General features: G+C 56.4%; 1 protein-coding gene across 3 annotated transcripts; it reads left to right on the forward strand.

Annotated features, from left to right (window-relative positions):
• Positions 1-512: 512 nt before the first annotated feature.
• On the forward strand, positions 513-16,901 carry TPST2 (tyrosylprotein sulfotransferase 2). 3 transcript variants are annotated; one of them, XM_030958834.1, is made up of 7 exons: positions 513-542; positions 7,941-8,006; positions 12,072-12,974; positions 14,426-14,624; positions 15,323-15,373; positions 15,490-15,538; positions 16,356-16,901. In XM_030958834.1, the coding sequence occupies exons 3-6, from the start codon at positions 12,139-12,141 to the stop codon at positions 15,517-15,519; spliced, it is 1,116 nt and encodes a 371-aa protein (XP_030814694.1). In that variant the 5' UTR covers positions 513-542; positions 7,941-8,006; positions 12,072-12,138; the 3' UTR covers positions 15,520-15,538; positions 16,356-16,901. The 3 variants fall into 3 exon arrangements, with proteins under 3 accessions (XP_030814694.1, XP_030814696.1, XP_030814695.1); XM_030958836.1 differs by lacking the exon at positions 513-542 and adding an exon at positions 626-711; XM_030958835.1 differs by lacking the exon at positions 513-542 and adding an exon at positions 1,813-1,923.
• The last annotated feature ends 100 nt before the right edge of the window (positions 16,902-17,001 follow it).

Here is a 17,001-nt window from a genome sequence, read left to right on the forward strand (position 1 = left end):
CTTGGGCACTAATCAACAGCCGATATTGCAGTCAATCAAAGACCGATTCACTTTCAAGGAGTTTTTTTCCCGCCTCGGATGCTGTCCCTCCCCACCGGGCACTTCTTTGCGGCCTCATTCCCCCTTCCCATCCCGTTGCCTCCCGGTGTGGCACCTCGAGTGGCATTCCCCTGCGCTCCCACGCCGCTAATTAGCGACGGCGGTGATTAATTACAGCGATAGCAGTGACGGCAGGGCGTTGCACACAGGCAGCACCGGGACAGGGGCGGGGACCGGGGATAACGGTGAGGCCGCGGGCAGCGCGGTGCGGAGCGCTCCCGGCAACTGGCGGGGACGGCTGCGGGGCCACGGCCGGTACCGGCAGGGGGACGGGCAGGGACCCGGGCTGGGGCTCGGTGCCGGGCTCGGTGTCCCGGTGCCGCCCGGTGCCGCCCGGTGCCCGGCGCGCGCGGCGCACGCGCGGAGCGGCGGGCGGGGATCCCGGCCCCGCGTGCGCGTGACGTCGCCGCGTCTCGCGCCGCTCCGGGCCGGCGGCAGCCCCGGTGAGTGCGGGGAGAGGGGGGGGCAGCGGGGGCAGGGACCCGGCCGGCCCGGCCCGGGAACCGCGTGTGCCCCCGCCGTTTGTGCCCACAGCCGCGCCGGCTGGCAGGTGACAGCGGCCGGGCGGTGCCCGGTACCGGCGGGGGCTGCCTGGTAGCGGCTCGGGGCTCGGTGGGTGGCGCGGGCGAAGCGAACGGGGCGCGGAGCGGCGGGGGATGCTCGGTGCGCAGTGCGGGGGGTGCGCGGTGCGCGGTGCTGGGGACACCGGGCGGTGATGCGTGATCGGAGCGGTGCGGGGTGTGCGGTGCTGGGGACACAGAGCGGTGCTCGGTGTGCGGTGCTGAGGACACACAGCGGTGCTCGCTGCTGGGTGTGCGGTGCAGAGTGTTCAGAGCAGTGCTGGATGCCCCGGACAGGATGCTCGGTGCGAGGTGCTCAGCGCAGGATGCGAGGTGTGGGGTGCTCAGCGCAGGATGCTCAGTGCTCAGTTCGGAGCGTGGTGCTGGGTGCAGGATGCTCAGTGCAGGGTTGCTGAGGTGCCCACAGAGTGCTCAGTGCACAAAGCACAGTGCAGGATGCACGGCAGGTGGGACAAGGTGCTCAGTACAGGGTCCTCCTCATCCTTTGTCCTCCCATTCTGTTCTTTGGCTCAGGGTGCCCTCTCCCCCCTCCCGTGGCACCCCTCTGGCAGCCCAGCGCCAAACTGTGCCCCCATAACCTGAGCTCTGCTATACACAGAGGCACCCATGGGCTGGGGCTGTCCGTCTGTCCAGGTGTCCAGAGCTCAGCCAAGGTTGGGACTGCCCTTCTATACCAGGATGAGTGTGGTGGCCTGGGCAGGGTGGGTGCCCAGTGAGAGGTTGCACCTGTGGGTCTTGGGTAGCATCAGCCTCTGCTGAGGCTTGAGAGGTGTTGGCAGCACCTAGGTCTGGGTGGCTGAGGGATGTGGGTCCCTTGGCAGGGGTGCAGATGGGCTCCTGAGCAGCTGTGTTGGCACCTTGCAGCCCACACAAAGCACTGGCACTCTCCTGGCAGTGCCCATCTGTTACTGTGCCCTGTGTGGCAGGGATGTGACATCCACGCTTTGTCCAGCTCAAGTTCTTTGGGACTCATGGCTGGAGTTGCTGGCACTGGGGCCAGCAGCATGAGCTGGGCTGCCCTCCTGGGCAGGCAGGGGATGGTTTGCATCATAGAGGCCTTTACTCTGTCCCTCTCTGTGTTTGTTTGCATGCTCGGGCTCTGTCCAAAAGTCATCTCACAGCTTGAAACCCCTTCAGACGCCTCCCTGTGCCAGGCCCGCCGGCTGCCTGGACTCGGTTTCAGGAGGGGAGTCCCCCCTCAGCACAGCCGTGCTGCTCCCTCCTGCTCAGGCACCGAGCAACGGTGAGTGGGGAGATCCCAATGATTGGTGCCAACAGGTTTCCAGATTTGCTGTGTGTTTTGTGGGGATGCTGCAGGCTGCTCGTGGGGAGCTGTCAAGTGCCAGCGCAGGCGCCTGCGAGCGAGCGGGGTTTGCCATCACATGCCGGTGGCAGCTGGTGCCCCGAGGCTGCTGCATGTGGCACCACAGGAGCAGCTGTGCTGCAGAGCCTGAAGGGAGCCCAGGGTCTGTGTGGAGTCACACGAGGGAGGCAGCCTGGAATTTGGGGGACAGCAGCTGAACTGGGCACTGTGTGAGTCCTCCCCAGCATCGCCCACAGCAGCTGGCATTGGAGGGGCTTCATTGTGGGGGGATGTGGCAGGCTGAGGCCTGGGGTCTGTGCAGGACACTGGTGGGCTCACCAGCATGGTCAGGCTCATGCCACAGCCATCCTCTGGCTGTAGGTTTTACAAACGGTATTAGTAATTTCTGTTGCTATTTTAAGGAGATTTTTCCAAAGGCAGTTTGCATTCTGTGTGCGCTGAGCCTTTGGGGATGTGTGGGATGGCAGGAGCGCTGTTAAAATGCGGGGACTGTCAAGAAGATTTTTGGAGAGAGAAAACAAACCCCCAGCAGGTGGTTTTATTTGGCACCGTGCAGATGTGCCTTGTGATGAATTTGTGATGCCTTGAGGAACCTCAGCCTCTTGCCTTGGCCGAGCACATTTCCCTCCAGATTCCACAGGCAGCGGGCACACAGAACCCAGGAGAAGCTTGCCCTGGTGTTGGCTGCCTGCTTTGGTTCACTCTGTTTTCCAAGCCCCGTCTGCCTCCAGAATTCCTGCAGGAATTCTCTCAAAGATTTCCCCTCTCAAGGTGAACGATGGCTTTTTGCCCCCTTTTGGCCCCCAGTCCGTGCTGTGGTGCCTCACGGTGTGGGTGCAGGCAGGAGGGTGGCCCTGCCACAGGAGCCCCTTGTCCCCTCCCAGGGACATCAAACAAGAGCAGCAGCGGGGGTTGCTCAACACACAGCGTTCGGAAGTGAAGCAAGCAGCTCCTTCCCACTGTGCATTCCCATGCAGTGACCCCAGAGTGAGACTGAGGGCTCTGCAGGGGCTGAAGCATGCAGGTGCTTCTCCACAGAGGAATGGCCACGGGCATGTTGGCTCTGGAGCCACAGGCTGCTGTGCTGGGGCAGGGGAAGCATTTGCAGCACTCCTGTTCCTGCTCGGTGCTGGGAGGGATCCTGTGGTGTGAGCAGCTGTTGCCAGCAGTGGCTGGGCTGCAAGGGCGGTGGGATAACAGCCACCCCCCTCGGGCAGCTGTGCTCACAGCTGGCTGTGAGCCAGAGTGGCCGGGTGGCACTCAGGGCACGGGCACAGGCCTTGGTGGCCCAGTGCTTGCAGATGCAAGTGGCAGCAGAGGAGGAGCAGGGCTCCAGCTGGGCTGGTGCAGACAGGAAGGAGCTCGGATGTGCCGTGCAGGGCACTTTGGCTGATGAGGCAGCAGCAGCGCAGGCTCGGAAGGACCCGGTTCCGTTTCTTCCACTGGTGGTTTCACAAGGGCTTCAGCCGTGCCAGGGCCTGGGAGTGGTCACTGCCCGTCCTCGCTGGGGCTGTGAGTGGGAGGCCACAAACACACATGGCTGAAGTGGGTGCTGGTGTTTCCCAAAGTTTCTGGCTTTGTGGAGATGCCAGATGCTTGCCTTTATGGCATCCATTGTGCTGAGCATGGCTGAGCACTGCTGGAGATCCTGGGGCTGGTCTGTGCTCCTTAGGAAACAGGACAAGAACGAGCAGAGGAGCTGGGGAAGATGGGGAGCAGTGTCCCCTCTCCCATCCCTGCATGCAGGGTGAGCAGTGGCACCTCCATCCTTGCTGCCCTGCCCTGCCCTCAGGCAGTGCTTCCAGGGCTGCTGCTGCTGCTGCATGTGGAAATAAAACACTTTGATTTTGTTTCTTAAGCAAATTTGAGGTTTTGGGGTTTGTCTTGCAGAAACAATTTTTTATTTGCAGATCCTGATCTTTGTGCGTGCAAGAATGGAGCTTGTTGAGACTTAGGGTTTGGCGTGTGGATTGGGAAAATATTTTTTGAAGATACTTGGTGTTTTTTCTAGCAGTTCCTCTGACTTCTCTTCCTCCCTGTTGTATGGCGGGCTCTGACCACCCACATTCCTGCAAGGGAATGTTTGTGCAGTTTTGTGAGGGAGGAGCTGTGTTTGCATGGTGAGTGAACAGGGGGGCTGCAGCCCTTGGCACCCCTTGCCCAGTGCCCCTCTCCCATGGGGATCCCCAGGACATACCCTGGACGAGGGCTGAGAGTTGGAGGGACCTGATCAGAGACATGGAGAGGAATCATAGAATCATGGAATGGTTTGGGTTGGAAGGGGATCTTAAAGATCTTCTAGTCCCACCCCCCTTCCACAGGCAGGGGCACCTTCTACTAGAGCAGGTTGCTCAGAGCGCCATCCAGCCTGGCCTTGGACACCTCAGGGATGGGGCAGCCACAGCTTCCCTGGGCAAGAGGAGCTGGGGGAGAGCTCAGTGCTTTCCCAGAGCTCCATCCTCCAGCAGGACAGGGGAGTCACTGGTCAGGGCGCAAGGGGAGCCCACGTGGGAGTGTCACTGTCAGTGGACCTGTGCTGGCTTTGCCTTTGTTCCCCTGAGGCAGCAACTGCAGAGTAATTATGGAAGGGGGGAGCTCTGTGGGTTAATTAAAAGTCAGGAGCTCCCTCTGAAGTGCAGAGCTCGTGTCCCATTTCAGCACAAGCGTGTCTGACGTGCCTGAGCCTTGTTGCAGTGCGGGCATACGGTGCCAGGTGCTGGGGAGTGGGCAGGTGCCTCCATCCCTGTGTCCTGCCAGCAGCTTCCCCCTTGGCCATTCCATAATCATGGCCATTCCATAATTAATCTGCCGCTCTGAGCTGAAGGCCGTGTCCCTGCAAGGCTGGCAGGGTGAGTGCTGAGGTTTCCATCTCCCGATGATAAAATGCTGTCGCCGTGCTTGGAACGAGGGATGGGCGGAGGGGACTTACTGTAGATTGGTGGGATTTTTATTGTTTGAGGAACACTGTACCACTGAGCAGGATAATAAAATGTTTTGCTAATCCTAACAGCCTTGAGGCGATAAACCAGCAGTCTGTTTGTGCTGTGAAATGCCTGTGGGTCCTCTGCTGATGTGATTTAGAGCCTGTTGGAGCTGGCTGGCACACAGTGCCCCTATCCCTGGCTGGGCTCTTTGGGATGCTCGGCTGGAATGATTGGTGTGGCTCAGGACTCTCACCATGCAGGCTTTTCTGAGCCAGAAAGTGTTTGAAACTGGCACACACTGCCTTAATCCCCAGGGCAGCAGGTTCTGCTGGTTTATTTTTCTTGGTACTCAGCAGTGAGAATAAATTCCCCTTTGCCTCCTGAGCGTGTTAGGTGCTAAGATGCAGCTGGAGCAGCCTCTGTGTGGTTTGGGTGCTGAGGTGGCTGCTTGAACACTCATCCCTGAACTCTTTTGACTGTTATTTTTCCCTGGGATGATGGCGGGGGTGCAAGTGTAAACCACAGGGCTGTCAGTGCTGTTTGGGGATTTTCCAAGGGACACAGAACTCCAAAGTGCTCCAGACCCAGGTGTTTTTGTTGGGATTGGTTGTGTTTTCACTGGAGTTGGCCTCTGTTCCAGTGGATGCCCTGGGTTCATGACCTGCAGTGCAGCTTCAGTTTTAGTCACCAAACCCATCCTGCTCTCAGTGGTGCTGCTCTTGCCACGTGGTGGCTGGCAGCAGCTTCTTTTTTGTTGTGGGGTTTTTTTTTTTGAGTGCTGCAGCTTAATTTTCATATCTTCTCTCCAAGGCTTAGGGCCAAGGCACACCTGCAGCAGAGGTGGGTGCAGAGCTCCTGTCCCACCACTGGGGTGGGTGGGTTGGACTCTGTTCCCACTGTCTCATGGGATCGATCCTGGGCAGTGCTGGGGTGGAGGAGCACGAGCTGTGGGTTGTGCAACAGGGCTGACACTGCACTCAGTGACCACAGCCACCCCCGTGGTGCCTCTGTGTGCTCCTGGTGGAGACTGGGGCTGGCCCCATGCTCCATGCCCCATGCCCCATGCCCCATGCTCGCTGCATTCCGGTCCTGCTAAGAGAGATACTTGGGAAGTGTTTGGAAATTGCCAGCAGGAGCATCCAGGAGGAGCAGAGCTGCCATCAGCAGTGCCAGTGTTGGACTGAGCTCAGGTTGGGGTGAAGCAGTGGCCCTCAGGCAAGCTGTGTTTATTTTTGTAAATGAACTGGAGACTATCAATTCAGTAATTAAATATTGCTGATTTGTAAAGATGTGAGCTGGATATGTTGGGACATTTCTTGCTGACCACAGTTTCTGCTGCTGTTCCGCCACAGGGGCGTCTGCAGATCCTCATCCTTTTATTAAGCACCAACAAATTGAGCTCAAATTTTCCAGGCCACACCTACATCTTTTGGGGAGGCTGCACTTAATGACACTCATTTCTGGGAATGGTTTGAAGAAAAACGCAGCTTTAGATCATCTGGGGCTTCTCATAGAAACTGTTTCTGTGGTTGTTTGTAACACTTTAACAAACGGTGTTTCCTCACTGCTGAGGGCGCTGGGGTGGTTTTTACCCGTTCCCAGCGCAGGCGCCAAGGTCAGGGGTTTGACTCAAGGGTTTTCGTTGGGTTTTGGTCAGAGCTGCTGTTGGAGCCCAGCTGGTGGTGACGCCCTGCACAGCATCAGGAAGTCACAAACAAGTGCGTGTCTGTGTGTCTGTCCATGTGTCTGTGCCTGGGCAGGATCTGGAGCCGTTTCCGGAGCAGAGTGAGTCGGGTGGGCTGTTGGACCACCTCTGTCCCTGCACCTCAGCACTCGGGGCACTGCAGAAGCACATCCAGGGATGGAGCTGCTGCTCCGTGGAACTGCAGCCTGGTCTGGAGCTGGAATCCTGTAGTCCATGGAGGCCAGGCTGAGCAGGAAGCCTCGCAGGGAAGTGCCTGCACTGCGGATAAGCCCTTGAAGAGTTCCTGCTGAGTGGAGTTTCCCTCTGGTTTCTCTTTAGTGCTGAGGCAGAGGGGCCAGTGACACTCGATGGCACGAGAGGAGACTGGAATAGCCATTAGTGTCACTACTGGAAATGTTCTCAGGAACATCCTGCAAGGCCAGGACCTGCTGCACAGCCAGGGGGAGCTGACTGGGAATGTCCCAGCAGCAGTGACCCCAAGATGGTCCCATGTCCTTGCTGGGATCCTGGGAGCAGAGTGACATCTGGTGATCCGCCAGGTCCTGGCCCCTCGGGGTGCTCTGCTGCAGCTCTGTGTCCCAGACTGTCCCCAGGATGCTCTGTGCTTGCAGGATGGCTCCAGCCAAGGCTGCTGTGCTCCCTGGCATGGAGCAGTCCTTGTGGGAAACCCAGTGTCCAGAGATTTGGTTCCTAACCTGGAGGGATTTCCATGTTGTGCAGGGCTAGTGCTACTGCCTTGGCAGGTGGTGAGGCTGGAGAGAGCTTTGTTCTTGGGGCTGGAGCCAGGAGGTCCTGCCAGGCCTGCAGGTCCTCTGGGCTCTGTCTCCTTTCACTGTCACTGATTTGGGGGCTCTGGTCATCGTCTGACGTGTGCCTGATTTCAGCATTTGCGGCAGGCGAGTCTGGAGCTGCTTCCTCTGGTCAAGGCTGTTGTGCCGGTCAGTGTGTGCTGGAATTGTGCCCAGCTGGATTGTCATCCCCTGGGCTTTAAACATCCAGGCTGCTAGGGTCCCCCTGAGGCCTCTCTCCTTTCCAGCAGGCTGCATTTCCTAAAAGAGCAGCTGCCCTGCTGCTTCCCTCTGTGTGTCCTGGCTTGGCTGTGCTCTGTGAACAGTGCTGGTGTCTCAGGGCAGGTGTGCCAAGTCCAGCTGCCAGCGCTGCCATGAGCTGGGGCCACCAGCTCCAGCAGGAACACCTTTCCCTGGGGCTCAGAGGAGGCTGTGGGGAGGAGGGGAAGGTGCTGAGGAGGGGAGTGGATGTGTGTGCTAAATAAACAAATCAACACTGTGGCTTCTCTTCCCCATCAGGTGTTTTGGTGGCCACAGGTTCAGCATGAAGCTCGACTAGAAGCACAATGACCGTACGGGGAAAAGGTAAGAGCAAGCTGCTGGATGTGTGATTCCCCTGGGAGGCTGGGCGGCTGCTGCACATCTGTCTCATGATGTTGCACATCTGTCCACACCACCACTGGTGCTCCATTGATCCTGTGTTGCTTTCACAAGCTGGCACGACACAGTGTCAGCCTTCTTCATGCTCAAGTCCCATCAGCATGGGAATACAGAAGACTTGCTGCCTGTAGGACCTCTTGTCACTCTGCTACCACGTCCCCACTGGTCCCCATCTTCCCCCACACTCTGGGTGCCAGCCTTACAAGGCTGATTTTAGTGCTCTGCCTGGGGTTAGGGTAAGGGTTATGCCTAGGGGAACACAAAACTGCCACAACATGCCTTCCTTCACCGCTTTTTCCTTGCAAACAGCCTGAGCCCTAGTCTGCATTTACTGCCTAGCGTTAGGGTTAGGGTTCTAGCTAGGGTTAGGGTTTTGAAAACCACAAAGCCCAGAGCTCCAGGCACACTGCAGCTGCAAAAGGCACCCCAAGGGGAATACAAAACTGCCACAACATGCCTTCCTCCACGGCTTCTTCTTTGGAACCAGCCTTAGCCCCCTGATGCTGGCCAGGGACATAGCCCCTGTCCCTGAGTGACATCCCTGTCCTGCCGTGTCCAAGCTGTACTCGGAGGTTTCAGCCCTGGATTGCTGCTGGTGCTTTGCTTTCTGCTCCCATGTCACCATTCCCTGCCAGAGTAGCCTCTGAGAGCTCCCTAATCCTGCTCAAGTGGGAAGCTCTTGGAGCCAGCTTGGGCATTTGAAAGGGTGTTGTCTCTGGAACCTAATTACACCCTGATTCCAGCACAATGTCTGCTGAGGAGGAAATGACCCATCCATCTTCCCTCACAGACTAATGAGACCCATAAATTTTAGGAAATTCTCAGTGGAGAATTGCACAAAAGAGCAGAGAACCAGCTCTGTCTCATTGTGCCATCTACACATCTGTATTTGCCCTGAAGTTTCACCTTGTCTCAAATGAAGTCTTTCTCTTGGGAGTATAATAGCCTGTAACACTGCACTTTATTAGCTTCAAAAAGAGCTTCAAAAAGAAACCTCAGGACTTAAGCACTCATTGATGTTCTGTTGTAACATTTATTTAAACAGGCAATTTGGCTAAGATGGCCTAAACAGACAGGGAACAAATCCTATGATTAAGTCTATGACAACAACAAAAACCAAATTCTGTCCCAGATCACAGCAAGAGCTCTGAGCAGCGTTTCTGCCTTAAATGTTTTAATTATGCAGCTGGAAATTAAAATTCCATAAACTGCTGCTTTTATTTGAACAGCAGCCCTTTATCACATCTGGGCACTGTTTACTGAAGAGCTTACTGTAAGAACAAGGGAACAATAGCAGAGGAAAAGCAGAAAACTGAAGCCCAGCACAAGTCACTGACCCAAGAGTGCAGGCACGCCTGTGTCATGACCAGCAGTGCACACAGACTCTCTGGGGCACCACTGCACTGCCTCAGACAGCAAAGAACTCCCCCAGGCACTAGGTAGATAGACAACAACTATCACGCTCTGTATCCAAAAAATCACAGAAACAAATACAACCTTTAATTACTTTTCCAGAAAGCCAACACTGACCAGGAAGCAGGCAGAGCCCAGCCTGAACAGGCTCCAGCCTTCCCAGTTCTCAGTTCCAGTCATTCACAGTCTTTGTGAGTGAGTGAGTGTGAGGGTCTGTGGGTGTGAGCGGGTGCGCACGAGTGTGCGAAAGTGTGCAAGAGTGTGCACAACTGTGAGCAGGTGTGCAAAAGTGTGAACAAGCATGAGTGAGTGTGAGTAGTGTGCATGAGTGTGAGCGGGTGTGAGTGTGACCCAGCCACGCTCTGTGTGTTGCTCAGCCCTCCCAGCCCCTTGGGGTGATCCCAGGGTGATCCCAGCTGAGAGGTCTGTCCCATTCCAGCCCTCCTGGGCCCAGGGGCTGCTGTGCCGGGGCAGAGCCAGAGCCCAGAGCTCAGCAGTGGGGAGAGGCCCTGCTCCTGTGAGCTCCTGCCTTTCCCACTCCCCGCACAGAGTGACAGCTTCCCATGTTGGTGGGCGTTGGGTAGGAGCAGTGAGGACTCAGTCCCCCAGGGAGTTCCAGAATCCCAGGATCATTCAGGTTGGAAAAGCCCTCCCAGACCCTCCCACTGGAGTCCAACCTGTGCCCAGTCCTCACCTTGTCACCAGCTCAGAGCACGGAGTGCCACATCCAGGCATTCCCTGGAAACCTCCAGGGATGGGCACTCCACCACCTCCCTGGGCAGCGCCTCTCAAGGCCTGACCTCTCTTTCCACAAGAAAATTTCCCCTGATGTCCGACCTGAACCTCCCCTGGCACAGCTGGCAGCCCCATCGAACACAATATGAGAGTCCCTTTGTTCCCTCCGGAGCTGCTGGAGCATCTCGGTGGGAACTGCTCCCTGTCAGCTGGTTCTCCTGGAGAACAGAGCACTTCTGTGCTCCAGCCTCCTTTCACGGTGCAGCCTTTGCTGCTAATTAGCCTGTCTTGGTCTGCATTGCCCTAATTATTCCAGCTGGCCCTAAATCCTGCCTGCTCCTCTGCCATCCATTGAAATGGGTCTTGTGGCATTTGCAATTATTTTGGGGTGAATATTTGAATATATTTACATGACAGAAACAGATGAAGAGAGCAGGAAGGAGCAGCACTTGTCTTGTTAATAGCCCTGACTCTGCTTGGTGCTGCAAAAATGCCAGAGCTGTTGGATGTCCCTCTGACCTACATCCCAACAAATCCACCCACTTTATCTCATACCTGGGGATGCAGTTGAGGCTGTTTAGCTTCAGGTATGTTCCCAAGCAGCTGGTCAGGCTGGACCAGGGAGTAAAGAGCCACAAAAATACTTTTGGTGGTGATGTTGCTGTGCTGCTGGGTTGTGGGAGAGCATTCCTGGGCTGGCAGAGAGGCACTGCCTGGGCAGGAGTGGATACAAGCCAGTGGGTGGAGTCCAGGATGGTGGAGTGGGATGTCAGGGACTGGAAGGGGGGAGCAGAGCGAGTCCCTGAGTGCCTGGCAGGAGGAGCAGGAAAACTGCCCAGCTCCAGACTCTCTCTTGCCTGCTCCCTGCTCCACATGGGCTGCTGCACAATGTATTCCTTCGCTGTGGGGGGAAACTCTTTTCTGGAGCAGCTCTTTGGCCTGTCAGCAAAACAGAATCCATGGACGGCCCGTTCCTTCCACTCCATTCAGCTCCTGCCCCAGCCACATAATCACAAAGAACTGGAAATCCCGGGGTGAGCCCAGGGGAGGATTGCAAAACCTGCACTCGCAACTGGGGCGGACGGGGGGAGGGGGTGGGAAGCGGTGCCAGCATTCCCGGGAGTCCCTCCGGGCACGCAGCTGAGCTGGGCACTTGCAGAGGCTGCAGCCTTCCTGCTGGATGTCCTGCCGAGCCGTGGAAACCCCGAAAAGTCTCGGTGCCAGATGAAGTTTCACGGATTTCTCTGTCAGGTCAGTTCCCGAGGCAGGGCAGGGTGGTGAACGCTGAGTGTGGCTGTTCACTCTCAGATGGTTGAATCTCTCAGTGTTTCACTCTAACGGTTTCTCCTGACTCAGACCCTTGAAGCTGGCATGAGAGGCTTTTGTTTTTCTCTTATTTCAGCTTCCCCCTCCTCTGTGACTGCAGGGTTAAGCTAAACAAAATGTAGGGAGGATGCAGGTGGCTGGGAGGTGAGCAGTGCAGGAGTGCTGACTTGGGTTTGGGAGGAATAACCTCAGCTTGTGTCTGGGCTTCATCTGGGATGGAGCAGGCTCTCTGTAAAGATTTTGGTTTTTAGAAGTCTCTGAATATACAGTGCCCCTCCTCTCCAAAACGTTCCTGGAGCTTTGCTCCAGCTGTAAACCTGTGTTTCTGGGAGCACAATGCAGAAATTCTCTCTTTGGGTGTGCACTGAGGCAGACTTTAATTACCTGCTGGGTGTAGGGCACCAAGCCTGGGAGGTGCTGATAAATGAAATGAGGTGCTGATAAGTGAAAGAGGTGATGAAATCTGGGATGGTGTCAGCATCCCATCACTGCTCTGACAGTGCTGTTCTCTCGCAGATGCCCGTGGGGTTGGACACTCGCTAGCAGAGAGCTGAAGCCCCCAGCCTGCGCCCAGGAGAGCAGGATGCGGGTCACCACGCGCAGGGTGCTGCTGCTGCTGGGCTCGGTGGCAGCCCTGATGGTGACCCTGCACCTCGGGCAGCAGGTCCTGGAGTGCCAGCAGGTCCTGAGCGAGAGGAGGCACAGGCTGATGAGGCCGGAGAACGAGGAGCTGGTGATGGTGGACGCCAACCACGTGGAGTACCGCTACAGCAAGGACATGCCCCTGATCTTCATCGGCGGCGTCCCCCGCAGCGGCACCACGCTGATGAGGGCCATGCTGGACGCCCACCCCGAGGTGCGCTGCGGGGAGGAGACCCGCATCATCCCCCGCGTGCTGGCCATGCGCCAGGCCTGGTCCAAGTCCGGCCGCGAGAAGATGCGGCTGGACGAGGCGGGGGTGACAGACCAGGTGCTGGACGCGGCCATGCAGGCCTTCATCCTGGAAGTGATCGCCAAGCACGGCGAGCCCGCCAGGTACCTGTGCAACAAGGACCCCTTCACGCTCAAGTCCTCCGTGTACCTGTCCCGGCTGTTCCCCAACTCCAAGTTCCTGCTGATGGTGCGGGACGGGCGCGCCTCGGTGCACTCCATGATCACGCGCAAGGTGACCATCGCTGGCTTCGACCTGAACAGCTACCGGGACTGCCTGACCAAGTGGAACAAGGCCATCGAGGTGATGTATTCCCAGTGCCTGGAGATCGGCCGCGCCCGCTGCCTGCCCGTCTACTACGAGCAGCTGGTGCTGCACCCTGAGCAGTCCATGCACAACATCATGAGGTTCCTGGACATCTCCTGGAGCGACACGGTGCTGCACCACGAGGAGCTCATCGGGAAGCCCGGTGGAGTGTCCCTTTCTAAGTGAGTCTCGGCTCCTTCCTCAGCTTTTCGTTGCACAAAGCTGGCTAAAATGGGACAGAGCTGCGTTGCAGGTGTTTGTGTGTGGTTTTGGGGGAGGAGGGATAGCACATTGTACTGCAGTGGGGTTTGTGTTCCTGAGTAAGAGATGGCTTTAATGCTCCCAGTCTGTGGTACTCCACAGAACAGCTTGTCAAGCAAGGATTTCAGGAGCAGGTGACTGTTTAATCTCTCTTGACAGTGCAGAAATTATTTCAGTCTCTAATTTGCAAAGAACTGCTTGCTCTGAAACGTGAGCTCTTTAATGTCTCTTTCTCCACCCGTCCTCAGATGGCTCTTTGGTGTGATTAGTTGTGCTGCTAATGATGATGAGCTGCAGTTCTTGCCAGGTCTGGGGTTGGTATTGCAGAATAAAAGCAATACCTGCTCAGTGGAGGCACACCCAGCAGTCCCTCCTGCCCTCTCCATGTGTAGGGGGTGTTTGCCTTCTCCCACTTTGTCCTCCTCTTTTAATGCTGTTTCTTTTCTAAATGGAGGCTTAAGTCAGGCTTAGGAAAATTTAATCAGCCGTGTAAGGGAATTATCCAAGTCTCTGTATCAGTTGATGGTGCCCTGGTGGTGAGGGCACAGGAGCCACGGGGGGATGTGCAGCTGCTCCAGTTTTCCAGGATGCCCTGGGAGTGCAGCCAGCTCTACTTCCCTGTTTGCTCAGAGTAAATTGGTCCAGGTTGCTTAGATCAGGTTTTGAATATTCATAGGGGTCACCAGGTGTATCTGTGCTACAGCTCACACATCTTACATTGTTTTCCTGTGATAAGCAGAGGTGTCCTGGTGAAACCCTGTGTCCCAGTGCAGGGTAGATCCCTCCTGTAAGAAAAGAGGAAGCAGCCTCAAGTTGTGCCAGAGGAAGTTTAGGTTGGATAAAAAAGAAAATTCCTTCCCTGAAAGGGTAATTAAGCACTGGAAGAGAACACTGGTAGAGTCACCATCCCTGACGGAATTTAAAAGCTGTGAGGATGTGGCAGGTGGGAACATGGGTTAGTGGTGGCCTTAGCAGTGTTGGGGGAATGGTCCCTCCTCTTAAGACCCACTCATCTTAGAGGGTTTTCCCAGCCTTAATTATTCAATGATTCTAAACAGAAGGATCCAGCCTCTGGGGCTGTGGAACCCCCCAGCCAGGCTCTGCTTCCCCAGAGCAGGGCTGTGAGGGACAGAGACTGTGGCTACCCCACCCAAGGAAGTGCCCAAGGCCAGGTGGGACAGGATTTGGAGCAACTGGGATAGTGGAATGTGTCTCTGCCCATGGCAGGGAGTGGGACAGCATGGGATTTAAGATGGATTTAAGATCCCATCCTGTGGTTCTCTGTGGAGGTGGCAGCAAGCTGTGTGTGAGCCCAGCACATGTGTGAAATCCAACCATTGTGTCTTTTGTATTTTTCCTTTATTTTCCCCAGGATAGAGAGGTCAACAGACCAGGTGATCAAGCCGGTGAACATGGAGGCGTTATCCAAATGGATCGGGCACATCCCGGGGGATGTGCTGCAGGACATGGCCCACATCGCCCCCATGCTCGCCAGACTGGGCTACGACCCCCACGCCAACCCCCCCAACTATGGCCACCCTGACCCCCTGGTTGTCAACAACACGCACAGGGTGAGTGGCACTGCCATGCAGGGGACAGGCCAGGGGCTCACCCAGGCCCTCCGGAGCAAGGGAAGCTCCTGAGCCGAGTCAGGATGGAGCAGGGGGGAACAGATTCACACAGGGAAAACAGAATCACAGAATTCCAGAGTCATTTGGGTTGGGAAAGGCCTCCCAGTGTCCAAGCTGTGCCAAATCCTCCCCATCAGAACACTGAGTGCACATGGAGCATGTTCCTTGGACACCTCCAGGGATGGGGATTCCAAACCTCCCTGGGCAGCCCCTTCCAGTCCCTGAGCACCCTTTCCACGAGGAAATTCCTCCTGGTGTCCAACCTGACCCTCCCCTGGCACAGTTTGGTGCAGTTCCCTCTCTCCTGTCCCTGTTCCCTGGGAGCAGAGCCTGACACCCCAGGCTGTCCCCTCCTGTCAGGAGTTGTGCAGAGCCACAATGTCCCCCCTGAGCCTCCTTTTCTCCAGGCTGAGCCCCTTTCCCAGCTCCCTCAGCTGCTCCAGCTCCTTCCCCAGCTCTGTTCCTTTCTCTGGCCACACTCCAGCCCCTCCATGTCTGTTTTGGAGAGAGGGGCCCAGAGCAGGACAGAGCACTCAAGGTGCAGCCTTTTCCCTGGGAAGGCTGGGAATGGCTGACAGCAGTGACCCAGAGGTGATTCCATTGCCCCAGGGGGTCACTCCAGGTTCTCTTTCCCACAGGTTTTAAAGGGGGATTATAAAACACCGGCCAATCTCAAAGGTCACCTGCAGGTAAGAGCACCCTGAGGGTTTTGGGGGTTTGGGACATACCAGGGTACCTGGTTGGTGCTGCCTTCCCTGAGGAATGCTGGCTCAGAGCTGACCCTTCTCTTCTGGGGCTCTTCCAGGTGACTCAGAATACGTCATCTTCTCACTAAGAAAATTAATGATTTCCAGGTAAGGCCCTGTTTACTTAATTTTGGGATTTTGGGCAAATCTGCCTGTGTTGCTCCAGGACCAGCACTTGGTTTGTGTGATTTCTGTGGATCTGCTGGGGTTCCAGGCACACTCCTGGTGCCAGGGATCCCTCACAGTCGCCTCAGATCTTCCCACACAATGCTGCTGTGTGGGACCATTTGTAAGGAATTCTTTTCCTGAGCTCTGGGAACAGGATTAAAGCTGCAAAATAAAACTCAGCCGCCTGGGAGGGTTATTGCAGCCCGTCCCTGCGGGCAGCAGGGACACATGGAATGTGTGGATGAGCTGAGCTGCTCCCCAGCTGCCTCCAAAGACGTGCCATGGACCTGAGGAAGGGGATAGAAAACAAAGGAAAATATGATGGAAAACAAAGCTGCTGCCTTGGGCTGCTGCTCCAGAGACAACTGTTGATGTGTTGGATGTTCTTCTTCCACGCTAAAGCATAAAATACCATTCTTGGTACTAAAACTGATCCTTTAAAAGCAACTTTCTGTGTACAAGCAGATGGCTGGTCTAGAAAAAGATCAGAAGCACTGAGGGAAGATCAGGAATTGTGTGTTCCCTTGTCCTGGGCTGAGAATTGGTTCCTTTCTGGGGCATTTTGTGTGTCACAGGGGCTTTAAACTCTCAGTCGGGCCTTGCTGTGGTGGTCTGAGGGGATCCTGTTCCCAAGGGGATCCTGTTCCCAAGGGGATCCTGTTCTGAGGGGATCTTGTTCTTGAGGAGATCCTATTTTGAGGAGATCCTGCCCCTGAGGGGATCCTGCCCCTGAGGTTCTGTGTTTTGTCTCTTCCAGAACGCTGCCAATGGCCTGTTGTTGCCCGAGAAGGACGAGTGTGCAGTGGGCCCGTGGAAATCTGTTCTCCAAGCATATTGCTTGCTCCTACTGTTGCCAAATGACTGCGCTCCAGGAATGTATTTGCATTTATTTGCAAAGGCCAAACGTGCTCCACGGCGGGAACGTCCCCGGCCCCGTCCCAGCGCTCTGTGGGGAACGCAGCTGCAGAAACCCGGGCTGGGGGGGACGGCAGGACATTACCTGTGCCGTGGCTGGAGGACTCTGTACATCGCATTTGTGTCTCGTGATCTGTTCCCCGTTCCCGGTGTGGGGAACAGCCCTCCCATCCCCGCTGTCCCATATTTCTGGGATCGGGAAGAGCCGCCCCGGTCCTGCTGTTCCCAACTCCCCGGGTCAGGAACAGCCCCCTGGCCCTGCAGAGCCTTTGTGGTGCGTGTGCCCTCCCCCCATCCCCGACCCTGCAGAGGCTATTGCAGAGTTAATATATGCCCCCCTCCCTCCCCCCCACCCACGGTGTCGGACACCATTAAAGTGTTGATTTGATATTTAATATTTTAATTATTAATCGCGCGGGCTCCTCCCCCTGTACCACTCCGGGCCACAGGGCGGCGCTACCGGCGCGGCCGCTCCGCTCCTGACGACT

Source organism: Camarhynchus parvulus, chromosome 15 (assembly GCF_901933205.1).
Source record: "Camarhynchus parvulus chromosome 15, STF_HiC, whole genome shotgun sequence".
NCBI classification, from domain to species: domain Eukaryota; kingdom Metazoa; phylum Chordata; class Aves; order Passeriformes; family Thraupidae; genus Camarhynchus; species Camarhynchus parvulus.